The sequence below is a fragment of the Barbatula barbatula genome, assembly GCF_947034865.1.
Source record: "Barbatula barbatula genome assembly, chromosome: 7".
NCBI lineage: Eukaryota > Metazoa > Chordata > Actinopteri > Cypriniformes > Nemacheilidae > Barbatula > Barbatula barbatula.
This window is the reverse complement of record NC_136770.1, coordinates 16,633,613-16,658,578: the sequence shown is the minus strand read 5'-3', so window position 1 is coordinate 16,658,578 and position 24,966 is coordinate 16,633,613. Positions and strand designations below refer to the sequence as shown.

Sequence of the window (24,966 nt, the reverse complement as noted above, 5' to 3'; positions counted from 1 at the left end):
GTGCAACCCTACATGAATTGCATCAAATAATTGTGAACACCAGTAAGCAAATGTGCAGTAAATGTTTTTCTCCAGAATGCTTGTTCGTGTTCCCAGGGTGTAGGGGCTAGCAAAGACACTGTGCCCATTAGTTCCCATCTCAAACCTGGGATCGAGACCCAGACTGACAGCATTGTTCTGAAGGGGTTTGCTCATCTTTTGCTGTCTAATTTCTTCCCTTCTCCGTTTTAATTTATCTTCTCCAGTGCGTCTCTAATTTCCCATTTTCAGCACCTGTTATTATCTCGCGGTGGGACACCACGAGCTGCTCAAGAGTGTTTACCTCCAAAAATGAGGAAAGAATTCTCATAGGTTTTAGACTCTTTCGTGCATGAAATGTTCAAATCACTGCGTGCTATATGAAAGGAAGTGGGTTTGTAACAGTACCTCAAAAAATCTTTATGCCGAGCACTGATTTTATGGAGCAAGATTTTGTTTTCTCTCATTCTTTGAATGGCCTCCGTTTATGCTAACCTTGCTCAGCAGGGCCCGCAGAGGGGAAACGGCATAAGCACAAAGGAATACTAATGAAACCAACACATTCTTTAGGAATTCCAATGGGAACAATGTAGAAGAACGTAGGTGACTCTTCTGTGCTCAGTGTTGACAATGCTGCTTATGTGTGATATTGCCAGACACACTTTAGCATAGAAACCTCCATCACTGGGTTTTATGAGGTTATACTGTTACTTTGATGTTACCTGGCACTTATTGTAACTTACATTGCTGTGGTGGCTGTCATTTATTGAGGATATGCAATGGAAGTGCTCACGTCAAGCTTAAATAAGATAAGTGACCTACACGTTGACAGTTGATTAAGCATAATCAGCGTAAAGTCATAAACGTACATGTACTGATGTTGAGAGAATTGATAGTGACAGGCCAAAATGTTTAGTGATATTATTTTATCACTTCGTTACCTTTGGATGAGATGCTAGAAATAAACACGTAGCACGCAAGATGTGCATCAAGAGGTTTTTCTTTGTATTTAGATTTATACTTAGCTTTTATTTATATTAACTGTCGGAGCCGTAGCCTTGCGGGCTGTGCTGGTGGTGGCACGGTTGCGCATTGGGCGCCCCAGGTTCGATTCCCGTCTCTTGGTTCCATCCCGAACCCTCCCCCTTCTCTCTCTCCCACCTCGCCTTCCTATTAACTGGTCGTATTTTTTTATTTACGAGTCATCTGCACACTATCATCATCATCTGAAGTTTCAGTTTGCTGGTTTTGAGTAATATAATAAAAGATATGTTAACATTAAAGGACTGCTGTCAAGGTCTACCAATATTAACTAGTGTTGTGGTACTCAAGACCGGTCATTTTTCAATGGTCTTGTCCCTGTCTCGAATGCATTTGGTTTCAGCCTTGTCTTTGTCTCAGACTTAAGGTACACAGAATTTATTTCAACACTTGTCAAGTTCACAGCTGGAGGGATATCACATAAGTGCCGGTGCATTGTTGGATCTATTTGGTAACGTCCATAATTTGAAAATTCCATCAGACATTCATATCTGCAGCCTTCTGTGAATTACTCCATGCGTACAGCGGGTTATTGGATGGCAGCAGCGTCTGGCCTTTGTTAAGCCATCTGAATAGAGCTGTGTGAGGACCAGACAGTTAAAATATTAAAGATGGCTCACTAGCCAGGGGCAGCCATTGATCAGAGAAGTTCCCTCCCAATGCTGGACACCTTTGATAGATGCTCAGTCCAATTCAGCCAGACCCATGCTGGCCCACAGCATCAAAATACTCTCATACGCACTGCAGGAAGATCAAAAGTGTGCGGGTTTGCGAGGGGGTTGTACGCTGGATGTTTGCATTGAGCATCTGCACGTCTGCATGAATGTTAATGTTCTTTGGAACACTTTGATGCGTTTGGGTTGTGTTTTAAGCTCTCAATATACAAAAGAAAATGTGTGAAATTACTGTCTGAAGGATGATGTAATGTCAGACGGTCATTAGTGCATAATATACAGTATTGTTTATTTTTTACCCGATGACTGGATGAATTAAAACACAGCTGCTTATCAAGTCGAATGTGAATATGAAAAACAGATGATTTAAAAAACAAAATCCAAAGAGCATCAGTGTCCAGCCGTGAAACTTTTGCACGATTCCAAAGTCTATGAAGCCTTTTATTCCATCACCCTAGCTTCCATCCTCACCCCACCGTCGGGTTACGTCCTGCTCTCCGCTCCTGTCATGTCAAAAGGGTTCCCTGCAGATCTCGCTTTCATAGCGCCCTACAGAATAAAACTGGGCAGAGCAAGATTCCCACTGTTTCCTCAGAAAACCGCACACACAGGCCTTTAGAACGTCCCCCCTCCAGGAGTTCTCCCTCACATTGCTGTGGACCAGCACTATGTTTACCCCCATGTCAGTCGCCCTGAAATCTAATGAAGGAGAAGTCAGTGGGTGTAGGGAGGTGGGTGACATTGTGACAACCGCAGCGGTCGGGCGAAGGGTTCATTTATATTCTAATGTCGGGGTAGCCCTGGATACGCTTAGGTGACTGGAAAACATTCAACTAGAGGAAGTGAGTGGAGCCGGATTCGGCGAGTGCGCTTGTATAACTAGGCGGATTGAAATCGCTCTCACCATTGAAGGTAACTCTCGGTTATCCTTGCAGATTAAAAAAGGAGGCGGACTTTTGAAAAAGCAAACATGTATATTTCCCATGGACTTCTCTAAGTCTTTGCTTTGTAGACTGGAATGAATATAGTCACAAGCTCAATGGAAAGCAATTACACACTCTGTGTGAGACGTGCGACAACAGGAAACACTCCAGACCCCACATACGACTGTATATCCTCTATAACTCTATATTTAATGGCTGACGACTTTTGGCGATGCAAAAACAATCAAAGACATTGGAGCTATAAAGGGATGTTCAATAGAAATGTAGGCTTCACAAGGTGTTTTACTCTTACATGCAGTTTTCTCAGTAATTCAAAAAGACCTTTTGAATAGTTTAACATGGGATGTACATATTTTTCAAGGTATTGCATCACATCAACATTTCAATGCATTATTTTAGTAAACTATGGGTTTTTGTACACAAACGGATTTGGGGTTTAATTGTTGAGCTTGAAGGGGGAAAATACATTTATTCTGTCATGATATACCCTCAAGTTGTTCGACAAACCAAGGACATCGGTTCATCTTCGGAAAACAAATTGAGATTTTGTTGAGGTTCTGGAGCTTTCTGATGCCCCCTATAGATTGCAAAGTGCAGGAAGTGAGTAAATACATTGTAGAAACTACGTATATAAAACAACGAGGAGACATTTTGTGCGCAAACAAACAAAGATAACAACGATATTCAACTATTTCCTGACTTCTGCGTCAGACTACAATGCTGATGTAGAATGGCGGCTCCTGCATCTGCTCAATACGCAAGCGTTGTGAACGCTGTCCATGCGTCACATGGCTTTCCAGACACAGGTTGTAGTCAAACATGGATAAACGGAAATCCTAGGGTTGTCGAACAACTTGAGGGTGAGTAATTCATGACAGAATTTGTTCAATTTCAAAATAGACCGGATCAAGTCGAAAATGGCATTGTTTTGTTGCATATCTGTATTTTGGCATCTAGGATGTACAGTTTGGTGAAAAAAATAACTATGAAGAATTTCTTATTTTTTTAGGCACTTTACAGTATAAAGGCTGATATATTGTCTCCGTCATGATATAAAGTCATTAGTTCACCGGTGAAGCTTTATGTTGTGATTATTTGCAAAGTGTTGATTATACATTTATTAGTAGAGCCATGTCAGGATTTTACATTGTTGCACAGCGTTTGAGCGCTTTAAAAGACCTGTCAACGTGAGACGCAGATGTTTGATGCTGCAAAGGCGCCAACAAAATGCCATGTCAACCTCGCTTTCTCATTCCTCTCCGATCAAGCAGATTTGCAGTGTATCAAAGGAGCTTAGTCATTGTCTGCATCCCTCCCACACAGCATAATGATTTCCATCAGCGTACGAGCGAGATCAGCGAAAGAAAACGTGATTTATCATGACCGCCTGAAAATGCGCAAAGACTTTTGTGAAGATCTACAAAGAAAATCTAACAATCCGTACATGGAAAGCCAGGATTGTAGAGTAAAATCATGCAGTCAAGGTCCAGATGAAGGATAAGTAACAGTTTGTGTGGGATTTGATTGTAGCACTTGCCTATTTGTGCTGTGTGCGGTTCAATAAAGTCTGGTCTATTAACCCCCTCTACTATGATTCGGGAAGCATATGCTGCTAATTAAAGCGATAATGTGAGATTCTAAATGTCAGTCTGGAGCTCTAGTGAGGGGATGATTGTTGAGTATAATGGCTGCAGTTTTTTTTATTTGCACTTCTCTGCTTCGAGCTGTACCATTAGCATTGTTTGGAGTAACAGAGACATTAATGCATATAAAAGCCGATTTTATCCAACTCAATTTAGGTTGCTTTGAAGCTATACATTATTTTATCAGTATGCCTCTGGAGATCGAAACCCCTGTTAGCGATTTGCTCTTCTGTTTGAGCTACAGGAACACAAACTAGGAATTATGCGCAAAAGAGTTATGTTGAGCTTCATTTGAGTTTTTATAAATGTAGTGAATGTGGGCTGAGTATATTTAGGATATATTTATTTCAGAAATGTCGGGATGAATAATCAGTTTGTGAATGAATTTGACAGTAAACCCGTTGAAAACACTTTACAATAATTTCTTAATGCATTATTTAACATGAATTAACACAGAGCAACATATATTTTGCTTTTAGTTTTTCAGAATGTTTCTAATACAAATACAGTTGTTTATTGTACATATTGTACATACTTTTTGTGTAAGTCGTTCGTAAAGTCGTTTTGACATTTTTGTATTCATGAAAATTTTCAAAATGTTAGTTGATACGAAAGAAATGTACACATGCTCCATACCACGTGTAAATAGTGCTTAAAACCGCACATAACATTCTGTAACAAACTGATGACACTGCATTTTGATGAACTATGTATCATAATAATATTTCACAGATATTACCAGATAAATCAACCTTATTTACCATCTCAATTATGATCTTGGTTGTATTTGTGAGTGTATATTCTAATAAAGTAAAGGTGTCTTTGAAAAGGATGTAGGAAAAGAACAGTCCACAACAGCATTACTATATTTATAGGAGAGAACAGTGCTCCCCTTATAACCAACACCGGCACACACCCTGCCCTGCAATGAGTGATGGTGGGGCTTCCACAATATTGCCGTGGCTGCAAAAAAGCAACACTGAGACAAAGAATAAACAACAAAGGAGGAGGGAGAGCGAGCAAGCGAGACGTAAACTGAGAGGGAGAGAGGTGCGGCATAAACAGAGAGAGAGAGGCCACTTTGCAAGCAGCAGACAGGAAATAAAAAAGGCAACCACTGAACATTTTAGACAGGACATGTTAATGTTGTTAGATTTGCATACCAACAGTTTAGACGAAAAATCGAATCCAAAGGAAAATGCATGAGAATTAAAGGTTTGTTTAGGTTTAACACCTGCTCATTAAAATATACATACTGTATAAATAACATGTAACTTGTTTTGGTTCTAAATTTATATATTATAAATATGTAAAATAAAATACATTTTATGAAACATATCTGACGACATATTCGGTCTTCATTTAATTATGTTTAAAATAAATAAATGCGAGTTTCTTTTAGGAAAAAGGTGGCAGAGATATTTTTATTGCATCATGCTCCGTAAATGAACCGTCTTGGTGGAAAATCCTCTGTCGCAAAGGAAATAATGTCATACCATCATTAGCCCAACCTCCAAGCGAATCAAAGCAGCAGGTTGTTTTTATGTGTCGGTTTTTTAATGCACTGCTCCCTTCCTTTCCTCAATACCCTGTTAGGAAAAGTGCTGTTGCGTTTAGTCTTTGTCGAGTGGTTAAGGACATTAGTAATTGAAATGAATTCTTCCATGTCAGCAGGGCAGATTTGCCCAGATCCTTTGTCTCCGGGCCTATCGCTTTGTCAAAGCGCCCCCACCCAGTCCTCCAAACGCTCTGACAGGCATACATACATTTGTATTAATAAAGCAAACGGGAGTTTGTTCAGCGGCTGAGCGCACAGTGTGATGATAGGATATGACCGGGCCCTGAACCACATGAGGGAGACACACACACTCCAAAACAAACGAGAGTAAGAGTCACGCTGAGATCGGATGTAGTTTATCAGCATGTCGTCTCAACTATTGTTTTATTGCTGTTCTGTAAACCCCTGTTGAGCACATCAATCACAACAAGTTTGTAATCATCTCTGGCACTTTGTAATATTTCTTGTACAGATTTTGTGATGGTTTCATAAACACATGAATGTAGCTTTTAAGCTCCATTAAGGTTGTGTACAGAATGAAAGGGGTTTTGGATGATACTTTAGTATAAGGACACAAGTATTTTAGAGATGGAAGTAATGCATTAAATAAACGTTTGAATATACACAGTTCACATACTGTGATCACAAAATTCTCTGCAGTGAGCACGAGAAGTAGCAAGGATAGTGTTTATATGCTGCAGTGTGTGTATGACCTATTGAACTTGCTTCTTTGTGTGTATTTGAATGCTGTAGCTATATATGTGTGCAATACTGTCCTAATCTATTTTTCACAGTGTTGTGCGTGGCAGTTGACCCTCACCCTAGACTCTGTGGACCCACAGAGAAGCGCATCCACTGAATCCAACGCTGCCAGAAAGTGCTTTCCACAGTCAAAGACTAGCTCAACCGGAGGCTTTCATTGCCATGTTGCTTAGCTGTTTAAGGGATATTTGAAAATGTTCTCATCCTATTGTCAATTAAAACATGTATAGGACTCTTTGTTCTGTGGAACACGAAAGAAGATATTTTGAGATTTGTCTCAGTGGTTCATGCAATGGAGGTCAACGGGGTCCAATGTTGTTTGGTACTGCTGTTAACTTCCTCCTTCAAAATAGGTTGCGGGTTCGGAATGATGTGAGGGGGAGTAAGTGGTCAAATAATTTTCATTTTTGGGTAAACTGTGATATGGAGAAAGAACATGAGGTGGATTGAACTAGAGAGACTCTTGGATGCAGATGACACATTGAGATATTGCTTGGCCATAAATGTCCTGTAATTGTATGTCATCCTCACGAATAACACGCCTGCTTGATTTCAAGCATCTGTGTGACAATATGAGAGCATGTAGATACCGCATTACCTCCCATGCAATTTTCACTGCTATAACAATAGCATCACGTCAATGAATGGTGACTGTCCTTTAAACCTAATTAGACACTTTGTAATGTGGTGATCCATAATAATTAAGCGGTACACAAATCATGTTTTACTCCTTCTGATAACAAAATGAGATAGACTCTCTTACTTTTGCTTCCCTTTGCTGTCATTCTTCAAAAAAGAGCTTTGTTTGATCTATTAATGAAAACCCTCAACTGTAATGTGTTGTTGTTTTGATGGACCCTGATATGATCTATTTGATTGCATGTTAGTGCAAGTTGCCTCCGTGCTAAAAATAACAATAGTTGCCAGTGTTTGCCACTCCTGCCTTTGGGCTACAAAGAACCAAGAATGCAAGTCAATAGGTACCGCCGTCCTTCGGTTACCAACATATTTCAAAATATTTTCCTTTTGTGTTATGGACAAGGGACAAAGGGGATAATTTAGCGGTCAGTGTAAATATTTATGCTGGAATGTTTGCTGCACAGTTATGTTTATTATCCTTTGTCTGAGGAGAAACATCAACATTGTTGAAATCAATGGAGATGGATAGAGAGAATAGAAAGTGAGGGACAACTGGGGTTGAAGAAATGAAATTAAAACGGGCTGATGGACGTTTTTACCCTTTGTGTCCTTTCCACAATATCAGTGGTTCTTGCTCTCTCGTGTCATTGGGCCGCATCTCTTTAAAGAGACAGTCCCCTAAAATGTCATGTCATAAATTCCCCACCAAATGTCCCACTCTTTGGAGCCCCCTGGTCCCCTTCCATGAACTTTGGTAGAAGAAAGTCTGTACAAATTTGCATTTACGTGAAGGTGTGTAAACGGTGACTGACATTTTTATGAACTGTCCCTTTAACAATATAATATTTCTGAGCGCATGACTATTACACGTTGAGCTGCTGTTGTAATTGTGTGCCACCTTAAGGCCGTGTTTACATAGGTCTGCATGGATTTAAAGTTCAGATTCAGTTGTAAAAAGTTGGTTCTGGATCAGCACTTCAGGAAAACTTTTTCTCAGCCGAGTGGCTGACATCAGCAAGTGTGGCACGTCTTTGCTCCATTCATCAGGACGCCCCCGTGCCACTCGTTTCTTCAAATGGACCTAGTTTCACAGTGCATTTATTCTTTTTCCTTTAAGAAGGTATTATGCTCTTCAAGAACAGATTCTAACCTGACAAAGCTTTTTGGCACAGGTGTACCTTGACTAGAGCGTGTCCGAGTGCCTGCACGCTCGTAAATGTTTCACTTTTTATCTCGTTCACAGAGATATTCAGACTCCTTGAAGTGTTTAACAAAAAAAGCTACGGAAGGTGTGTGATGAAGGTGCTTTCTCAAAATCTGCATACAGAGGAATGAGAGGCAGATTAGTGCGCGGCGTTCAGCTGTGAAGCGTCAGTGTAATGCCATAGTCACAGGGCTTTATCTTCTCGTGTTCTCTGAGGAGTTCAGTTGTGCCTTTGAAATTCACCTGGGTTTCAGACTTAATCTCGTTGTTACCTTTGCAGCCCGTTGACTTGTTATTTCTAATTCTTTTTCAGCTTTGCCCTCAGAGAGTTGTAAATATCAGAGTTTCCATGCTTGCATGAATGTGTGTGTATGTTGGTGTGTTGGTGTCTTGGAGAAAATACTGGTGGTGAAATACTGTAGCGATACCCTAATGAAAACAAATAGATATTTAACACCTCGAGGGTTTTTGAGCAAGGATAATGCTATTCACTTGTCTTTTTTACAGAGTAAAGCATCAAATTTAGCAAAGTGCTCAGTTTTGAATAACTGCATTTTAGTTAAAGACATTCATTTGAAATCTCCTTGTTTTTGCAAAGTGCGTAGTACCATTATGTCATATTGTGTGTTTCAAATGTTTTTTATAGGTCGGGCTGGCTCGTCTAGGGTCTATCTTTTCTGTCCTAAATTTTCTAAATTAGCTTTCCTGTGGCTCAGTAGTTCGAGCATGGCGCTAGCAACGTCAAGGTCATTGGTTTGATCCCATGGGATGCAAATAGCCAGAGTATTTTTTTCAGATTGACAATTTAAAATATTAAGTTTTATGTTTGTTACTTTCATATTACAAATATGTATAAACACACTATATGTGACCCTGTCTATGAGATAAGCATCAACGTTTGATTTTATTCTTTGAACTGGCCTTACTTATTTAATATTACAGATATATTTTCACAGAATCTTTACATTATGTAAAATGATTTTGTATAGAAAGTAAGTAACAAAAAATGACTTGGGTTTTCTTAGACATTGTCACATGTATTGCCGTGCCTGAATATGGTTTTAAAATAAGAAAGCGAGAGGCAGACTGAATATGTGACCCATGGAGGTGCCTCTCCTCACAGACTTCATTTACGATATGACGTGTTCATTTTTATAGCCCTGCTCACGATGGCAGTGCGATTGTCTTATCCTGTAATAGGTGGGCTCTCTGAAACTTATCTGAAACGAATGTTCAGAACTACACAAACCAAAGTAATTCAATCACAGCGCCTCTCCAAACAGCACATCTCCGATCTGTGATCTGCTAGAACGGATTTACCTCTCATAGGCAACATGAGTGCACTATTAAAATTAACATCAAAATTAACAAGCATTAGACCAACATAGAGCCGCTAGAAGCCAACAAATGACTGCTGGTTTTAAAAGCTCTTAAAAACCCCAGTGCTAATCACCTTCAGGCTTGATTTTGTTAGCTCAAAGCTGCTAGTACCTCTTGAAGCAGATTGAATGACAATTTCCCAGCTGTTCCAGATGTGCTTTTTAAAATTGCATTGGCTTTTCGGCAGTTTCCGGGTAACTGAAGGTTTTAGTCGTGTTTAGACTGCCATCAGACATTCTCCGAAAAGTCTCGGAGGAAATGGCTTGTGAAAATAAAAGGACTTTGACCTCGCGCTGCCGTCGAGTGACTCGTGTCCCATGCAGACCACCCGCTCTGTGGTCACGATGGCGGGCAACACAAAGACCACTACCTACCGGAAAAAACATCACAGGCTAGCGATCTCCCTGTAAGCAATGGGGTCTCTGGAGCATGGAACTCTGGGAATGTCACGGCTTTGTTTGCATTTTTTTGTGCAAGTAGACATTCTCAATCTCTCCGATTGTTCCTTTACAGACACATATGTTTAATAGACAAATCCTATTAAAGTTTCACAAGGGGGAAGGAAAGAATCACATTTGCACAGACTTGATGTTGACATAAGTATGTGATTGACTGCATCAGAGCACGCATTTGTGTAGAATTTTGTGTTATTTCATGGAACTGTAGGTGTGATTTTAAATTATGTATGTGCCTCTTGTGTATATCCAGGGTAACCATAATGGAATATATGCTGCTTGTAATACGTATCATCTTTTAATCAGGACTTCCCACGAGTCGACGCCGGAGGCCGTCTGCCTCGAGAGTCCTATAGGAAAATTTGTAAAACCCACGTGGTCGCCCGGTTTTCCAACACACATGAAAACAAACCCCCCAAATCATGCCTTCTGCTCTCAAAGTCAAAGCAACATCTGGCAGCACTTCAAATGGTGATACAATTAAAGGCAAATTACAACGAGAATGTCTGCGCCTCTGGTGGCACAAAAAGAAAGTTACAGACGCTTACCAAACACTAAGTCCCGCCCAAACTCACGCCATTGGTCAAGGCAGAAATGGTGGATATTGCTTAAACGAAAATTGCTTTTAAAGAGCCACAGAATGGGTTCTCTCGTTGCAGGGACATCAAACTAGGATATAAGAAATGTTTTAGTATTTATGAAAATTGCACACTGTCTCTTTAAGAGAAGAAATGTTTGTCCTTGTGATGAAGCTAGTGAGGGATAATTTGTAATTAACTGGTTCTCACTGACCACCTCTTTCTCTAGAATTTGGAGGTACTCAACCCAAAACCAACTGACCGTACTGGTTTCAGAGGAAGATAAATGGAAACATGGTCCCTGTGATGTTGGAGTTGGTAAATCTCGGCTTGTTTCAGTCTAAGGTAGCTTGACTGGGGAGATAGGGGTCGCGACTTTGATGAAATCCTCTTGTTCTGATGCGAGGTGAGGGCTTGGGATTTGCTCACCGTTCCAGAGAGAAATTTGACGGAATACTTCTCTGTTACAGCATGAATTTGCAGTTTTCTGTCTTTATTTTGTTGTTTCCATGACTCCGATGTCGCCACTTGCACTGTTAATCTTCTAGCAATGTTTTTAATTTTAGTTTTACATGACAAGTGGGGAGTATTTGAGTTTTATTTTCAGTGTTTTTGTAAATCTGTCATGTTTTTGTATTAACTATTGTTTAATAAGGTTAAAGAAGTGCTTTTAAATCAGTTCATCGTGATTAATCAATTCCAAATTAAAAGTTTTTCTGTCATCACAACTCTGAGGGTTAAGCATGGTAGTGAACATGATATATAAATAGATCCGCTACGCTGCTGCTGTGGAGCAAGAATAGAGACTTGCTACTGCCAATACATCCACAACATGCTGCTGTGTATAAGTCAGGAATGCCCAGTATAGTTTACATGATCAACTTGCAGTAGATGTGTAGCTTTGGAAGGAGGAGGGTTTCTGAAGCGCACTGCTACGACAATCACTAGCCAATATTTAAACATAGAGCAGCAAGCTCATTGGCTGCTGATACAAAAGGAACCAATCAGCTGTGCCGTGTGGTAAAGGGATTGCAGATACTTAGAAACAAATGTATAGTATAAATTACAGAATTTCCGCGAGTGCATGAAGGTAGAAAAAGTTGCAAATTCAGACCCGTTTCGATTTTACTCTCTGAACATTACATACAGCTTATTTGCCCAATAAAGCTGACATATTTTCTCTTTCTATCAGTAACTCTGTAATTTCTGTTTCATAACCAAGACACGGTCTCATCAACTCCCCACTTATTATTGTGTCAGGCAGTATATTCTCATAATGTATAAAGCATACGATTATGGTGGATGCTGATGTCTTAAATAGTCTTAAATGTCTTAAAGGTGGTAGTTTAACCGTTTAATGCACGCTTACTTTGAACAGACGCTAACTGTGGCTTCTCCCTACTGTCTTCCGCTCACTCACAGTCGCCTTTCCTGCACCGGGAAAGCGAGAACTCGCCCAAGAGTTGCAAACTTGACAACAATGGTTGGACAAATTATGAATGAATGGAAAACTGTAGTAATGGCGGGATGATCTTTGGCGCAATTTTTTTTTAATGTAGCAGTACCACTGGACTGCCCTAGTTTAAAGGTATAACGTTTTATCTTTGAGTGGGAATGTATATGACTACCGATTCAGTGACTTCCTATAAATTTTAACAAAAAAATAGCAAAATTGTATTATAAAATAAAAAATATATAATTGATTTATTCAAATACTGTTTTCAGTACATGTAAAATGCTAAGCTCAATAGCATTTGGAGAATAGAGCATTGCTTGCGAGAACTATCTATTGAATCCATTTGTCCTCACTGATAAAGCTCTTATTAGCCTTCCCTCTAGAGAGCAGACAACGCAATGGTTCATCAATCGCTCTCCCTTCAGGCTTTTTTACCCCATCCTCAAATGAACTGGACTTAAAGCAAGCAGTCTTCGTCTACAAACATACACAAACAATAGTAAAGGTCCATATATTCACAATAACGCGCACCTGTGCCTTCGTAATTGCTCCCGCGGGAGACGTTTCTCCTCCCAATTAAACTACAAACAGAACATAAAGCAGCTACAGAGATATACTGTTCACTTAACCCCGCATAGTGCTTGCCTTTCGTTGTTTGCATCTTTAAGCACGAGGTCTCTTTAAGTTTGGTTTCTTTCTTCACCAGACCATTTGTTGCCAGATGCAATTGAATATCTGCACTGTCAATGTCAAATTCTGGCCCTACGAGTCACAATTATGTTAAACTTAATTAAACTTATTTTAATGTTTGTTAAGCAATGTTAAAAAGCTGAAATGACTTTGAATAAGTTGATTGTACTTCATTTAAGGCTGAAAATATGATTTTATGGTATATGTAAAATATCAAATGATCGAATTTTGTCGCCTCCTGCAGTCTAGCCTTTAAAGTCTGGTTTCATTTATATTATATATTACACGTATAGACAGATATTGTGCATAATGTGCATTTGATTCATATGTCCCATTTCTTCCTCTCTTTCATTTAACAGCAAAAAAGACGTGTGCCACAACAGATTTCGCATGTAAGAACGGGCAGTGCGTCCCAGCCCGCTGGAAATGTGACGGAGAACCTGAGTGTCCAGATGGTTCTGATGAAGCCGACTCCACCTGCAGTGAGTAGCTCAATCAAGTGTGTTTGTCAGTATGTTGTGGATATGACATTGATCATTTTTATCCAAGTTAAAGCATGTACTCTGAACTTCAGTTGGAATTCGCCTATAGATTTAGAGTATAATCTTCTCTTAGTAATACTTGATTCTGATTGGTCAATCCTAATATTTGCTAGTATTTCTGATCAGTGGCCATCATCCATAATGACGCACAGCTGGTCTTTAAAAACATATCAGCCTTGGAGAATTAGCATTTTTCAGTCGTACGCAAGTAAGCAAAAATAAAGTAAGTTTGTCTTTCATTTGCATGCCCCCACCTCTTTAGTTTGTTTATCAATATCTACCAAAGATCGCCTCTGGAGCAGTTTGGCGATCTACATACAGTAGTTGTTTTTAGCTCTGGACTGAGAGTTGTCTTGGCCATGTGATGCAATATTGCCATCGGCTACTGTATCTCCAGCTGTTAATTGGCAGCAATAGTGCCCGTTCCCCATTGCCATATTCACTCAGATGTGTTCAAGTAATTGATAGTATCCATTCAGATCATGTGAGAGTCAATTGCTTGCACCTATTCCTTACGCTCTGATCGGATGTTACTTCAGTGGTAAGCCAGGAGCTCATCTTGTTCTCTTTGCCGCTAAATGGAGCTTCCAGTTCAGTGATTGGAAGATCAGCCGTGATTTGGCAGCATTTTGTCCTCTGGATGCTGGAACTTGACCAATATCCTCCCCACCGGTTTTTTAGATTCTTAACATTTTAGTTGATCATTTACTGTATGTGCTTGTATCGCATGTGTACTTCATGGTAGATTAACACAAAAGAGCATACATACACACACACACAGACATACACACACGTACCTGTTCCCACAAGTCCAAGGTTAAGAACTGTATGTGGCTGTGCCTGCCGAAGCCAGACGCGTTCCTCCAATCTCAGTGTTAGATTGCTTTTCAGAATTGCTCTTAGCTTTGTTCCGTGGCCTCTGCAGAGGTTCCATTTCACATGGACCACAGACTTCACTGCTTCTTTTCACACCGCTCTGCATGCCTCAAATCAGCATATTTCCCAGAATCCTTTTCAAACATTGGCCTCCCTCTGGTAATGCAGAATTTAAGGACTGTCATGGCATTACAGGGGACTATCATGTTGCGCTTAACATGTGAATAATATTGAAAAACGACCAGAGCCTGGCGATTGCTCGGTGTGGGATATCTTGATCAATGGGAACAGCAGGTTGGACATTACGGCTGCATTAAAAAGTAATAAACAGCAGAGCGTATACATGACTCAGGTGCTTGTACAAAATGAATCTGGGAGTCATATGCTGGCATTATTATGAAAAATGAGAGCGAAACCGTGCCGGGATCGGATGGTAATTAATGAGTTTGAATAAGTGTGTGTGTGTTAGAAGGGCATATACTGTCGGAGAGCTGTGTGTGTGAGAATCGGGGTCAGATGAAGGGTCTTATTTTTGACCCTACAGCTGTTGCAGGACAGATTTGCTAATATAGGATATTTGGTCAGACAGTTTGCAGTTTATCTTTAAACTTTTATTTCTATATAGAGACCTGAGCAGAGAGGTTATTGGAATGAAAAGACAACACTGTGATGGGCTGTAATAGAGCTCAATAAGGTTTAGTATTACAAATGCTTTAGTATTGCTTTGTTCACATTTGGGGATTTGAATCAACCCCCTGATGAAAGTATTCATCTTACACTTTCTGGCACTGTGCAGAGGACATAAATAACTTCAAATTGTGCTGCTTTTTGAGTAGAGGTGTTTTATTGAGTTACAACAGCCTCTGAATAATTTAAAAAGTTTTACAGAACCTTAGGTGTTATACACCGTTCAGGATTGATTGTTTCAGAGAAACACAGAAAAATGCTTCGCGTTTTGACAACAGAGTACAAGTGGCTTCCTGCTAAGGAAATAAAAATGTCTCTAAACCCACACACACGCAGCCAATATGCAAAACGATCAACATAGTCACAAAAGACCTCTGCTTCCATCCCATTACACTTAATCATGGTCAGGCAATGGCAGGGCTTTTCTCACTTTTTCTTTTCAAGATTTAATCATGCATGTTTCAACCTTCTCTACTCTATCAATGTCACTTTTTGATTTCATTCTTTTTCAATTAACTTTCTTAAAACTTTGTTTCTATGATTCAATTCAAGTTACCAAGATATTGAGAATGATTTGATTTCCAACTTTAGAAGTTTGTTGAAGGTTTCCCCAAATACTCCTGGATCATTAGATAGAAAGGCACTGTGGTGAATCAAGTTCCTGTAGCTCAGATGGTACAATGTTGTGTGGTTATGGGTTTCATTTTTAGGGAACGTGAATACGGTTTAAAAATATACCTCGCTTCGAATAAGGAAGGTCTGCCTAATGCATATGTAAATGAATAAAAGAACTTGTAAAAGAAAATGTTTACATTTTCGCTTCACCTCTCCCCTCTAATACAACACGGAATCAGGTTGTTGTATCACTTAACTTGCACTTCTTTCATATTAGTGTATTTTATTCATAGCATACATTGTTAATTATCACTGTCGTTGCTAACTTATCCTGATATCTCAATAACCTCTCCTGGTTATTTACTTGAAAACTCTTAAACCAAAACACTCAGCGCCGTTAGCATAGCACAAGCGTGCTAGCGGGCTTTCTGTTTACACTGCTAAATATCATCTCGCCTTCTAGCTGTCTTGTGTGCTAACGGTTTCTCTTTAAAGCGTATATACTAAGAATCACCGAGCAGCCTTGGTAAGTTGGAACTACTCTTCAAACCCGGTGAGTTATGGCTTCTTCTCTTATTATTGTCACTTGCACCTCATGTCATATGTTTAGCTTAGCCTTCTCTGTCAGCGGCGAGGGTTTTACATGCGATAAATGCAGGGAAATAGCTAGGCTGACAGAGAAGATCTCAGAATTAGAGTCTCGCATCCAATCTTTATCTGAGGATAGTAAGAATGTAAGGAGCTTAGAAAACACTTTGGATGCGAGCAATATTAGCGCGCACAGTTCGGTTCCGGTTGAACAACCCCCGCAGCTGGGAAACTTTGTGACTGTGAGACGGTGTAGTCGCAGGTCAAAACATCACTCAAATGTTCCGACTACAGTCTCGAACAGGTTTGCCCCGCTCAGCGACGCACCGACTGAGAAACCTGCTGAAAGTGCCCTAGTTATCGGTGATTCTATTGTTCGGAACGTTAACATAGAGGCGCCAGCCACCATAGTCAAATGTTTACCGGGAGCCAGAGCGCCTGACATCAAGTCAAATTTAAATGTGCTGGCTAAGGCTAATCGTAAATTCAGTAAGATTGTTATTCACGTCGGCACAAATGATGTTCGACTCCGTCAATCGGAGATCACTAGAGATAATATTAAAGAGGTGTGTGAGCTCGCAAGCACGATGTCAGACACTGTAATATTCTCTGGCCCCCTCCCCACTTATCGTGGTGATGAGATACATAGCAGAGTATCATCACTAAATGGCTGGTTGTCTGAGTGGTGCCTGCAGAATGATATTGTTTTTATAAATAACTGGAAGAGTTTTGAGGGCAGACCTGACCTGTTGAAAAGAGATGGTCTCCATCCCTCCTGGGCTGGAGCTTCTCTACTCTCTAGAAATATGGCACATAGTCTTAATGCTAAAACTTGACTCACTGGGGCCCAGGTCAGGGAGCAGACTGAATGGCTTAACCAACGGTCTGCTTGCCGTCTCACGTTGCAGAACACACTAAACACACAACATGTGATAATACTTTCTCCCAAACATCATAAAATAGAGACTGTGTCTGTCCCCCGGATTAGTAAACATAAAATAAAGCGTAAACCTCTCAAAGGTAATTTAGTTAACGTTAAACTAACTAAACATGAACATAATACAGATAATCAACTGTTACGACTCGGATTGCTTAATATTAGATCTCTCTCTAATAAAGCACTTTTTGTTAATGATATGATAACAGATCATAAAATAGACATGCTCTGTCTCACAGAAACATGGCTAAAGCCAGATGATTATATTGCTTTAAATGAGTCTGTCCCCCAAGATTATTATTATAAACACGAGCCTCGCCTAAAAGGCAGAGGGGGAGGTGTTGCTGCACTTTACCGTAACTCTTTTAGCATTTCTCAGAAGTCTAAACCTAAATACAATTCTTTTGAAGTCATGGTACTTGATGCATCAATACCTAATACTAAGGACAAAACATCTTTAAAATTTATTCTGGCTATTGTATATAGGCCTCCAGGGCACCACACTGATTTTATTAAAGAATTTGGTGGGTTCCTATCAGAACTAGTACTGGCTGCAGACAGAGTCCTTGTTGCCGGGGACTTTAACATTCATGTAGATAATGATACAGATGCTTTAGGAATGGCTTTTAAAGACACTCTTAACTCCATGGGCGTTAGTCAACATGTGTCAGGACCTACTCACCTTCGTAATCATACTTTAGATTTAATTTTGTCTTACGGTATAAACGTGGTCGATGTTAAAATCCTTCAGCAGAGCGAAGACATCTCAGATCATTATCTGGTATCATGCTTGCTTCAATACCCAATGGTGGCAAATCAAACTCCAAGTTACAAATATTGTAGAACAATAACTTCGACTACAAAAGGTGCGTTTCTTGATAATTTGCCTGAATTGTCTCAAATCTCTAGCATGAGTAATAACGTTGAAGATCTTGACTTTACTATTGAAAATATTAATGCCACCTTCTCGGAAACGCTAGACATAGTTGCTCCCTTGCGCTTAAAGAAGATTAAAAATGACAGACCGACACCGTGGAAAAATGAACACACTCAGGCTCTAAAGAAAGCGGCACGAAAAATGGAGCGCAACTTTAAAAAGACTAAATTAGAGGTATTTCGTACTGCCTGGAAGGATAGTACAAAAAAATACAGGAAAGCCCTAAAAACGTCTCGATCCGCCTACATTTCATCATTAATAGAAGAAAACCAAAATAACCCTAGGTTTTTATTTGATACAGTGGCTAAATTAACCAAAAATAAATCGTCTGCGACTTCTGATGCTGTATACCAGCATAGCAGTGATGAATTTATGAACTATTTCACAAATAAAATCCAAGATATTCGAGAGAAAATTATAACTATGCAACCAGATGCGAAACCCGCTGAACAAACGACTTACTACAGCACCCCTAAGGAGAAACTATGTTTATTTTCTACTATAGATCACGATGAACTATCGAAAATCATTAGATCATCTAAATCGACTACATGCATGCTAGACCCTATACCTACAAATCTTCTGAAAGAGATGCTCCCAGAAATTATAGATCCTCTACTTAGCATTATTAACTCATCTCTGACATTAGGACATGTGCCTAAAGCATATAAAGTGGCTGTTATAAGGCCCCTTGTCAAAAAACCCCATCTGGACCCTGGAGAACTAGTTAACTATAGACCTATTTCGAATCTACCTTTCTTATCTAAGGTTCTGGAAAAAGTAGTCTCAACTCAAATATGTTCCTTCCTCCAAAGGAACGAGATTAATGAAGATTTCCAGTCTGGATTTAGAGCACATCACAGTACAGAGACTGCTCTGATTAGAGTTACAAATGATCTGTTTATGGCGTCCGACCGAGGTTGTATCTCCTTATTGGTGCTGCTAGATCTTAGTGCTGCATTCGACACCATTGACCACAGCATGCTCCTACATAGACTTGAAAATGATGTCGGTATTAAGGAAATAGCTTTGAAATGGCTTAGATCTTATTTATGCGACCGTTTCCAATATGTAAAAATAAACCATGAGGTATCACGCAAATCGCAAGTCCAGTACGGTGTACCACAGGGCTCAGTACTAGGGCCTATGCTCTTCGCATTATACATGTTACCCCTAGGAGATATAATAAAGCGACACGGAATAAGCTTTCACTGCTATGCTGATGATACGCAACTTTATATTTCCTCGAAGCCTCACGAAACACAGCAATTCCATCGAATAGTGGAATGCATTGTCGATATAAAAAAGTGGATGAGTAGCAATTTTTTATTACTGAACTCGGACAAAACTGAAGTGTTACTTATCGGACCGAAAACCGCCCTACGTAACAACCAAGAATACTGCTTAACTATTGATGGATGTTCCATAAAACCCTCATCTTCAGCTAAGAATCTTGGCTTTATATTCGATAGTACTCTGTCATTTGAGAACCAGGTCGCCAACACCTGTAAGATTGCGTTTTTCCATCTTAAAAATATATCTAAATTACGTCATATGCTGTCATCATCAGATGCGGAGAAGCTTATACATGCCTTTATGACATCAAGACTAGATTACTGTAATGCACTATTAGGTGGTTGCCCTGCAGGCCTATTACAAAAACTCCAACTGGTCCAAAATGCGGCAGCTCGAGTTCTTACACGTACAAAAAAGTATGAGCATATCAGCCCGGTTCTGTCAACCTTGCACTGGTTACCTATAAAGCATCGCATAAATTTTAAAATCTTGCTTATTACCTATAAAGCCTTGCATGGTTTAGCTCCTCACTACTTGAGAGAACTTCTTACGTATTATAGTCCATCACGTGCACTACGCTCTCAGGCGTCAGGTCAGTTGGTAATACCTAGAATTTCAAAATCAAGTGCAGGCGGCAGATCCTTTTCTTATCTAGCGCCTAAACTTTGGAACAGTCTTCCCTGCAATGTCCGGGAGGCGGACACACTCTGTCAGTTTAAATCTAGACTAAAGACGCATCTTTTTAATCTTGCATACACTAGATTATCATAATTCATGTATTTCAAAGATCTAGGCTGCACTAGTTAGATCAACCGGAACCAGGGACACTTCCAATAACAACTGATGCATTTGTTGCATCAAAGAGTGCAGAACAGTACTCTACTCTCAGCCAGTCTTGTCTCATTGTTCCAAGGTTACAAGAGCGGAGCGGGCAGGGCGCAATCCATTCCTAGACCTGACAAATGCTGGACGAAGGAAGTGACGTCCCTACAAAACTTCAGCCACTATTAGATTATTAATGATAATTTTAAATCTAATTTTTTTATTTTCGCCTTGTTGTGCAAGCACTGTTGAGCTTGTGCAGAGGCTGCAGTTTTTGCCAGAGGGGAACTGGAATCCCCTGGTTAGGCCTGGTTTCCCTCCGAGGTTTTTTTTTTCTCCTCCAATGGAGTTTTGGGTTCCTCGCCACCGTTTGCATACTGTTTTGCACTGTTTTGCCTGGCCGGGGGGGCTGCTAGAATTTGGTTGTCTTATTTAATTAACACTGCATATAGGAATTTATTGTGTGTCTGATATTTGACCTGTGTTTTGAATTCCATAACCTTTTATGTTTTACTTATAGTCATTTTTTTCTTGTACAGCTGCTTTGTAACAATGAAAATTGTAAAAAGCGCTATATAAATAAAGCTGACTTGACTTGACTTGACTACATGAAAACAAATGAAACGCATAATCTACAGTACACATGCACTCGCACACAATGTAAATATTTTAATATAATATAATATGAAGTGAATTTAATACAGTAATTCTTATTAGTCATTTAAATAAATATTATTAACAAAATTCTATTTTAAATAGTTAAAGTTCAATTTAACTTAAAAATTATTTCACAACATCTTTTAATGTTCACCCAACAAGTACGATTAAAATCAATAATTAAACAAGCAATTGTTATTCTTTTTTAAAGCAATATTTGTAACTTAATTAGATTTAAGTAATTTGAATAAAGTAGTTTAAGCTTTTATATTGGAGAAAAGCAAGAGTTTCTTACACAAAATCCTTTTACTGTTCACTTAACAGCAAAAGAAATATGTCACTGTAAAAATGGGCTAGTATATTATAATCTAATATATAATGTAAAACAGCCATTTTCAAGTCATCGTTGCCCTAGATCTGTTTTGTTTCCCGAAATGTTCAATATATCTTCCTTTATGATCTCAGAACAAAGAAATGTGTACACGTTTGGAACAACTTGAGGAAGAGTAAACAATGACATAATTTCCATTTGTGGGTAAAAGGATCTGAAAATAGGAATAGCTCTGAAATGACTTAAGATATTAATGTGCTATGTATTGATCACCTATTCCTAGAGCTCTGTAAGTCCTGTAAGGATTCTTCTTACATATGGAGGGTCATATGGACATTTCGGAATGATTTGAGTCTTGCTGTCTGTACTGGTTTATTAGATCTCGTAATGACAGGAATCCACAAACTTGAGAGAATTAGATTTTTCCACTGAGGAGGAGGTCACTCCAGGTGCCTCTCAGTCATGCCCTTTTCCTCTCCTCTGCATCAGTCATGTCAGAGAGGGCCCTTTTCACTTACTCAGACTCTTTGCCAGCTGAAGTTTTCAGGTTGATCCGATTGGCTTAGTGATAATACACTTAACATAATTAATCTAAATCACTTAGTCTATTCACATTTTTGTGTGTTGAAAGTATAAATGTGATGGTAGGTTTAAGATCTATGATTCATTATGCAAGAAATAGGTAGTAATAGCCAAGCTGAGCCAGGAGACAAAGGCCTGGGAATATTATAACCCTGCGCAAGGGTTTCACTACATAATTATTTTAAACATTACGGTGGGATCCAGTCAGATGCACCGGATGGGTTCAATTTCATGCTTCAGCCAGCGGTTCCCCAATGTAATTTCCCATGTGGCCGCACTCCAGTAACACGGCATGCAGCCCGGGAACAACCCCTAGTCCCATGTCCACGGGCTCCTTTCCCGACCGCCGGAGGAGAGTCATCAGCACAGCCCAATTGCTGCTTAGTCACGCGGTTTATGCTGGCGTTTTAATTAAGCGCCCATCATTGCTGATTTTCTTCACTATCAAACACCTACTGCTGACTGAGTAGGTAGATATTGTTTTTCCACATTATTTATCTATTATTATTATTAAGTATAGAATATAAAGGGTTAAAACTAATGGGTAGGAAAAATTTATGAAACCGATTGGATCTTGCTTTGCCTTTTCACACACCATAGCGTATTCGCAGACCGCAAGGCCACGTTTTAGGCCCGAGTATTTCATTCACATTCAGATTTTCTTTCACCCATTTTTCCTTCTCATGTGAGCGCTGATTGTAAGGAGGTATAAACTAGGCATGCACGGTCCATTATCGACCATATCGGTATCGGCCGATAAATTATAGTTATCGTTATTGATAATAAAATGTCTGCCGATATATTATAGCCGATAAATTATGAATAATTTCCTCTGATTAAAAATTTCTTCAGCTGCACGCTGTACACCGTTTCTGTCATGATAATTCACTTACTGCTATTAGCCGAACAAGGTTGATGTAGGAACAGTATGTAGGTACCATACTTATGAATGTGTAAATTATAGGAACAAAAGCATATTGTATGAATCAGATTGCTGTTTGAATGCTTTCGGTCTTGAGACCTGTTAGACTTGTGGCTATTAAGACAATTTTTCTGGGTATAATTTCTTTACTAAATAAAAAATATACCAGAAAAGTTTGAAGGTTGAGGAATCTTTAACATGTGTAAAGTAGGCTTGGTACATGATTTTCAGGGTAAAAACGAGAACTAATTTTTAACTTGTTTTCTGCAGTGAATGTTTTCAAATAAAAGCAGTTGTCCACTTTTTTTAGTATGAGGGCATTTTATGTAAATATTTAGATACTGTATATCGGCCAATATATTGTTTATCGGCTTCCAATGTTCAAAAGAATTATCGGTTATCGGACAAAATGCACATATCTGTGAATCCCTAGTTTAAACCCATTCTGCAACAACTCAGAAACCAACTTTGTCAAAACAAAGACACAATAGCATATTAGCATAGCACTCTTATATCTTATAATGAACTAATTAGCATGGCATGTTTTCCCAGGCTGTGAAAGAAATAAGTGATGAACCAAACCGATCAAAGACCGCCGTCTCACGAGAGCAGGTCACATTAAAGTGACATTAACTGACTCTAGAGCGCTCTGGGAGCTCTGGGCTGGTCTCACCGTGCAGAGGACTGTGGGATTGGGTCAAGAGGCTTTATTCCCTGCAGGTGCATTTAATTGGCTGGAGGCTTATAAACATAGACGTTCATGCTGTCTGCAATTACCTGCTTAATGTTGGGTGTCGGGCACGGTCAGTTCGACATGCCTGAGTGCTCTCGTGGGTGTGCATTTGGTTAAAAATGTTGTGTTTATCTTTTTTATTGGGAAAGATCATAAATTATTTATCATGTTTATTGTCACCTTTATAAGTTAACAAAAGCCAGCAAAGGTCAGGAGCAAGAGGAAGCGGTTCTGTACCCTTGAGATTTAACATCTGCAGTGATTGCCTGAAGCACAATACAAATCACTTCTGGATTGATCCAAATGATGGATGGAGAGCGTGCATAATTGTTCCCCAATGGACAACAAGATGTGTGGAGAAGGATCAGTCCTTGACATCTATCCTGCTGAAATGCTCTCCGCGCTTCCTTTGTTGATGCCATCAGTTTCATTTTTACTTGTAATTAGTGACCCTTGATCTCACCAGTGCTCCATTGATCCATCAGCACCTGCAGGCTGGGGCCAGATCACTATTGGATCTTTAAGCTTTCACAACAGTACTACACAAGGTTTTATTGAATCAGCACTATGCTGTGATGTATGTGGCTGGATTTGTTTGGAAATCTTTCGCATTATAAAACTGCTAGCTGGTCTGTAATAATGATAATTCGATAATGGTGCAAGCTTATTTGTTGCATGCATAATGTGGTTCTTTGTATCACATAAAAGTCGTGTGATTTTGTACACAAACAACATATCAACTTACATTTATTAATTATATTTAACTCATTTCAGTCCAAACCTAAGTGGCTTAGTGGTTTTTGTTCAATTTTTAACATCCTTTCAACATTCTTTCATTTGCCACACAGCATGTGCGAGTCTAAAAGACAAACATAATGGGCTTATCCTCCTGCTCGTTTTCTCTTCATCGTTTATCTTTTTTCTCCCTCATTCTTTTCCATTGTCTGTGGAAAAGCAGCATTGAGTTGCAGCCGAATTAAAGCAATCAGCCTTTCAGAAGGAGCAGCCCCCTTCATTTATAGTGCATGCCAATATCAGTGGTACAGAATATCCTTCAAGCAGCGTACCTCAGCAGAATGACCCAGGTGGATAAATGTTCCATTGCAGATGTAGCAAATTAGCTCTTAATAACCCTTTCTTTCATATGGTTGGCCTTTGTTGTGTGTTGAATCGGCCCCTGAGGGTTTCAAAGGGACAGGAAGAAAGCTAAGATTTAGCTGTATAAGGATAATAAGACTTAAAGTGAAATATTCAGTGCTGTGCAAATTTGGTCCACACACGCTTACCTTGTGAGTCACAATTACAGATGTAAAATTATCATTTTTTTAAAGGCCTGTACATGTTTTCAGTTTACGAGCCAGCTTTACAGAAATAAATTTAGAAAAACAGTATAGAAGTA

The 24,966-nt window shown here is 39.4% G+C and overlaps 1 protein-coding gene across 3 annotated transcripts in view; it reads left to right on the top strand.

The window, feature by feature from the left end:
* Positions 1-24,966, top strand: part of lrp8 (low density lipoprotein receptor-related protein 8, apolipoprotein e receptor) — a 126,842-nt gene that overhangs the window by 42,409 nt on the left and 59,467 nt on the right. For all 3 annotated transcript variants that reach the window (XM_079460014.1, XM_079460013.1, XM_079460012.1), the window contains exon 3: positions 13,402-13,524. In XM_079460014.1, coding sequence (XP_079316140.1) covers positions 13,402-13,524 — 123 coding nt within the window. The remainder of the gene's footprint in view (positions 1-13,401; positions 13,525-24,966) is intronic.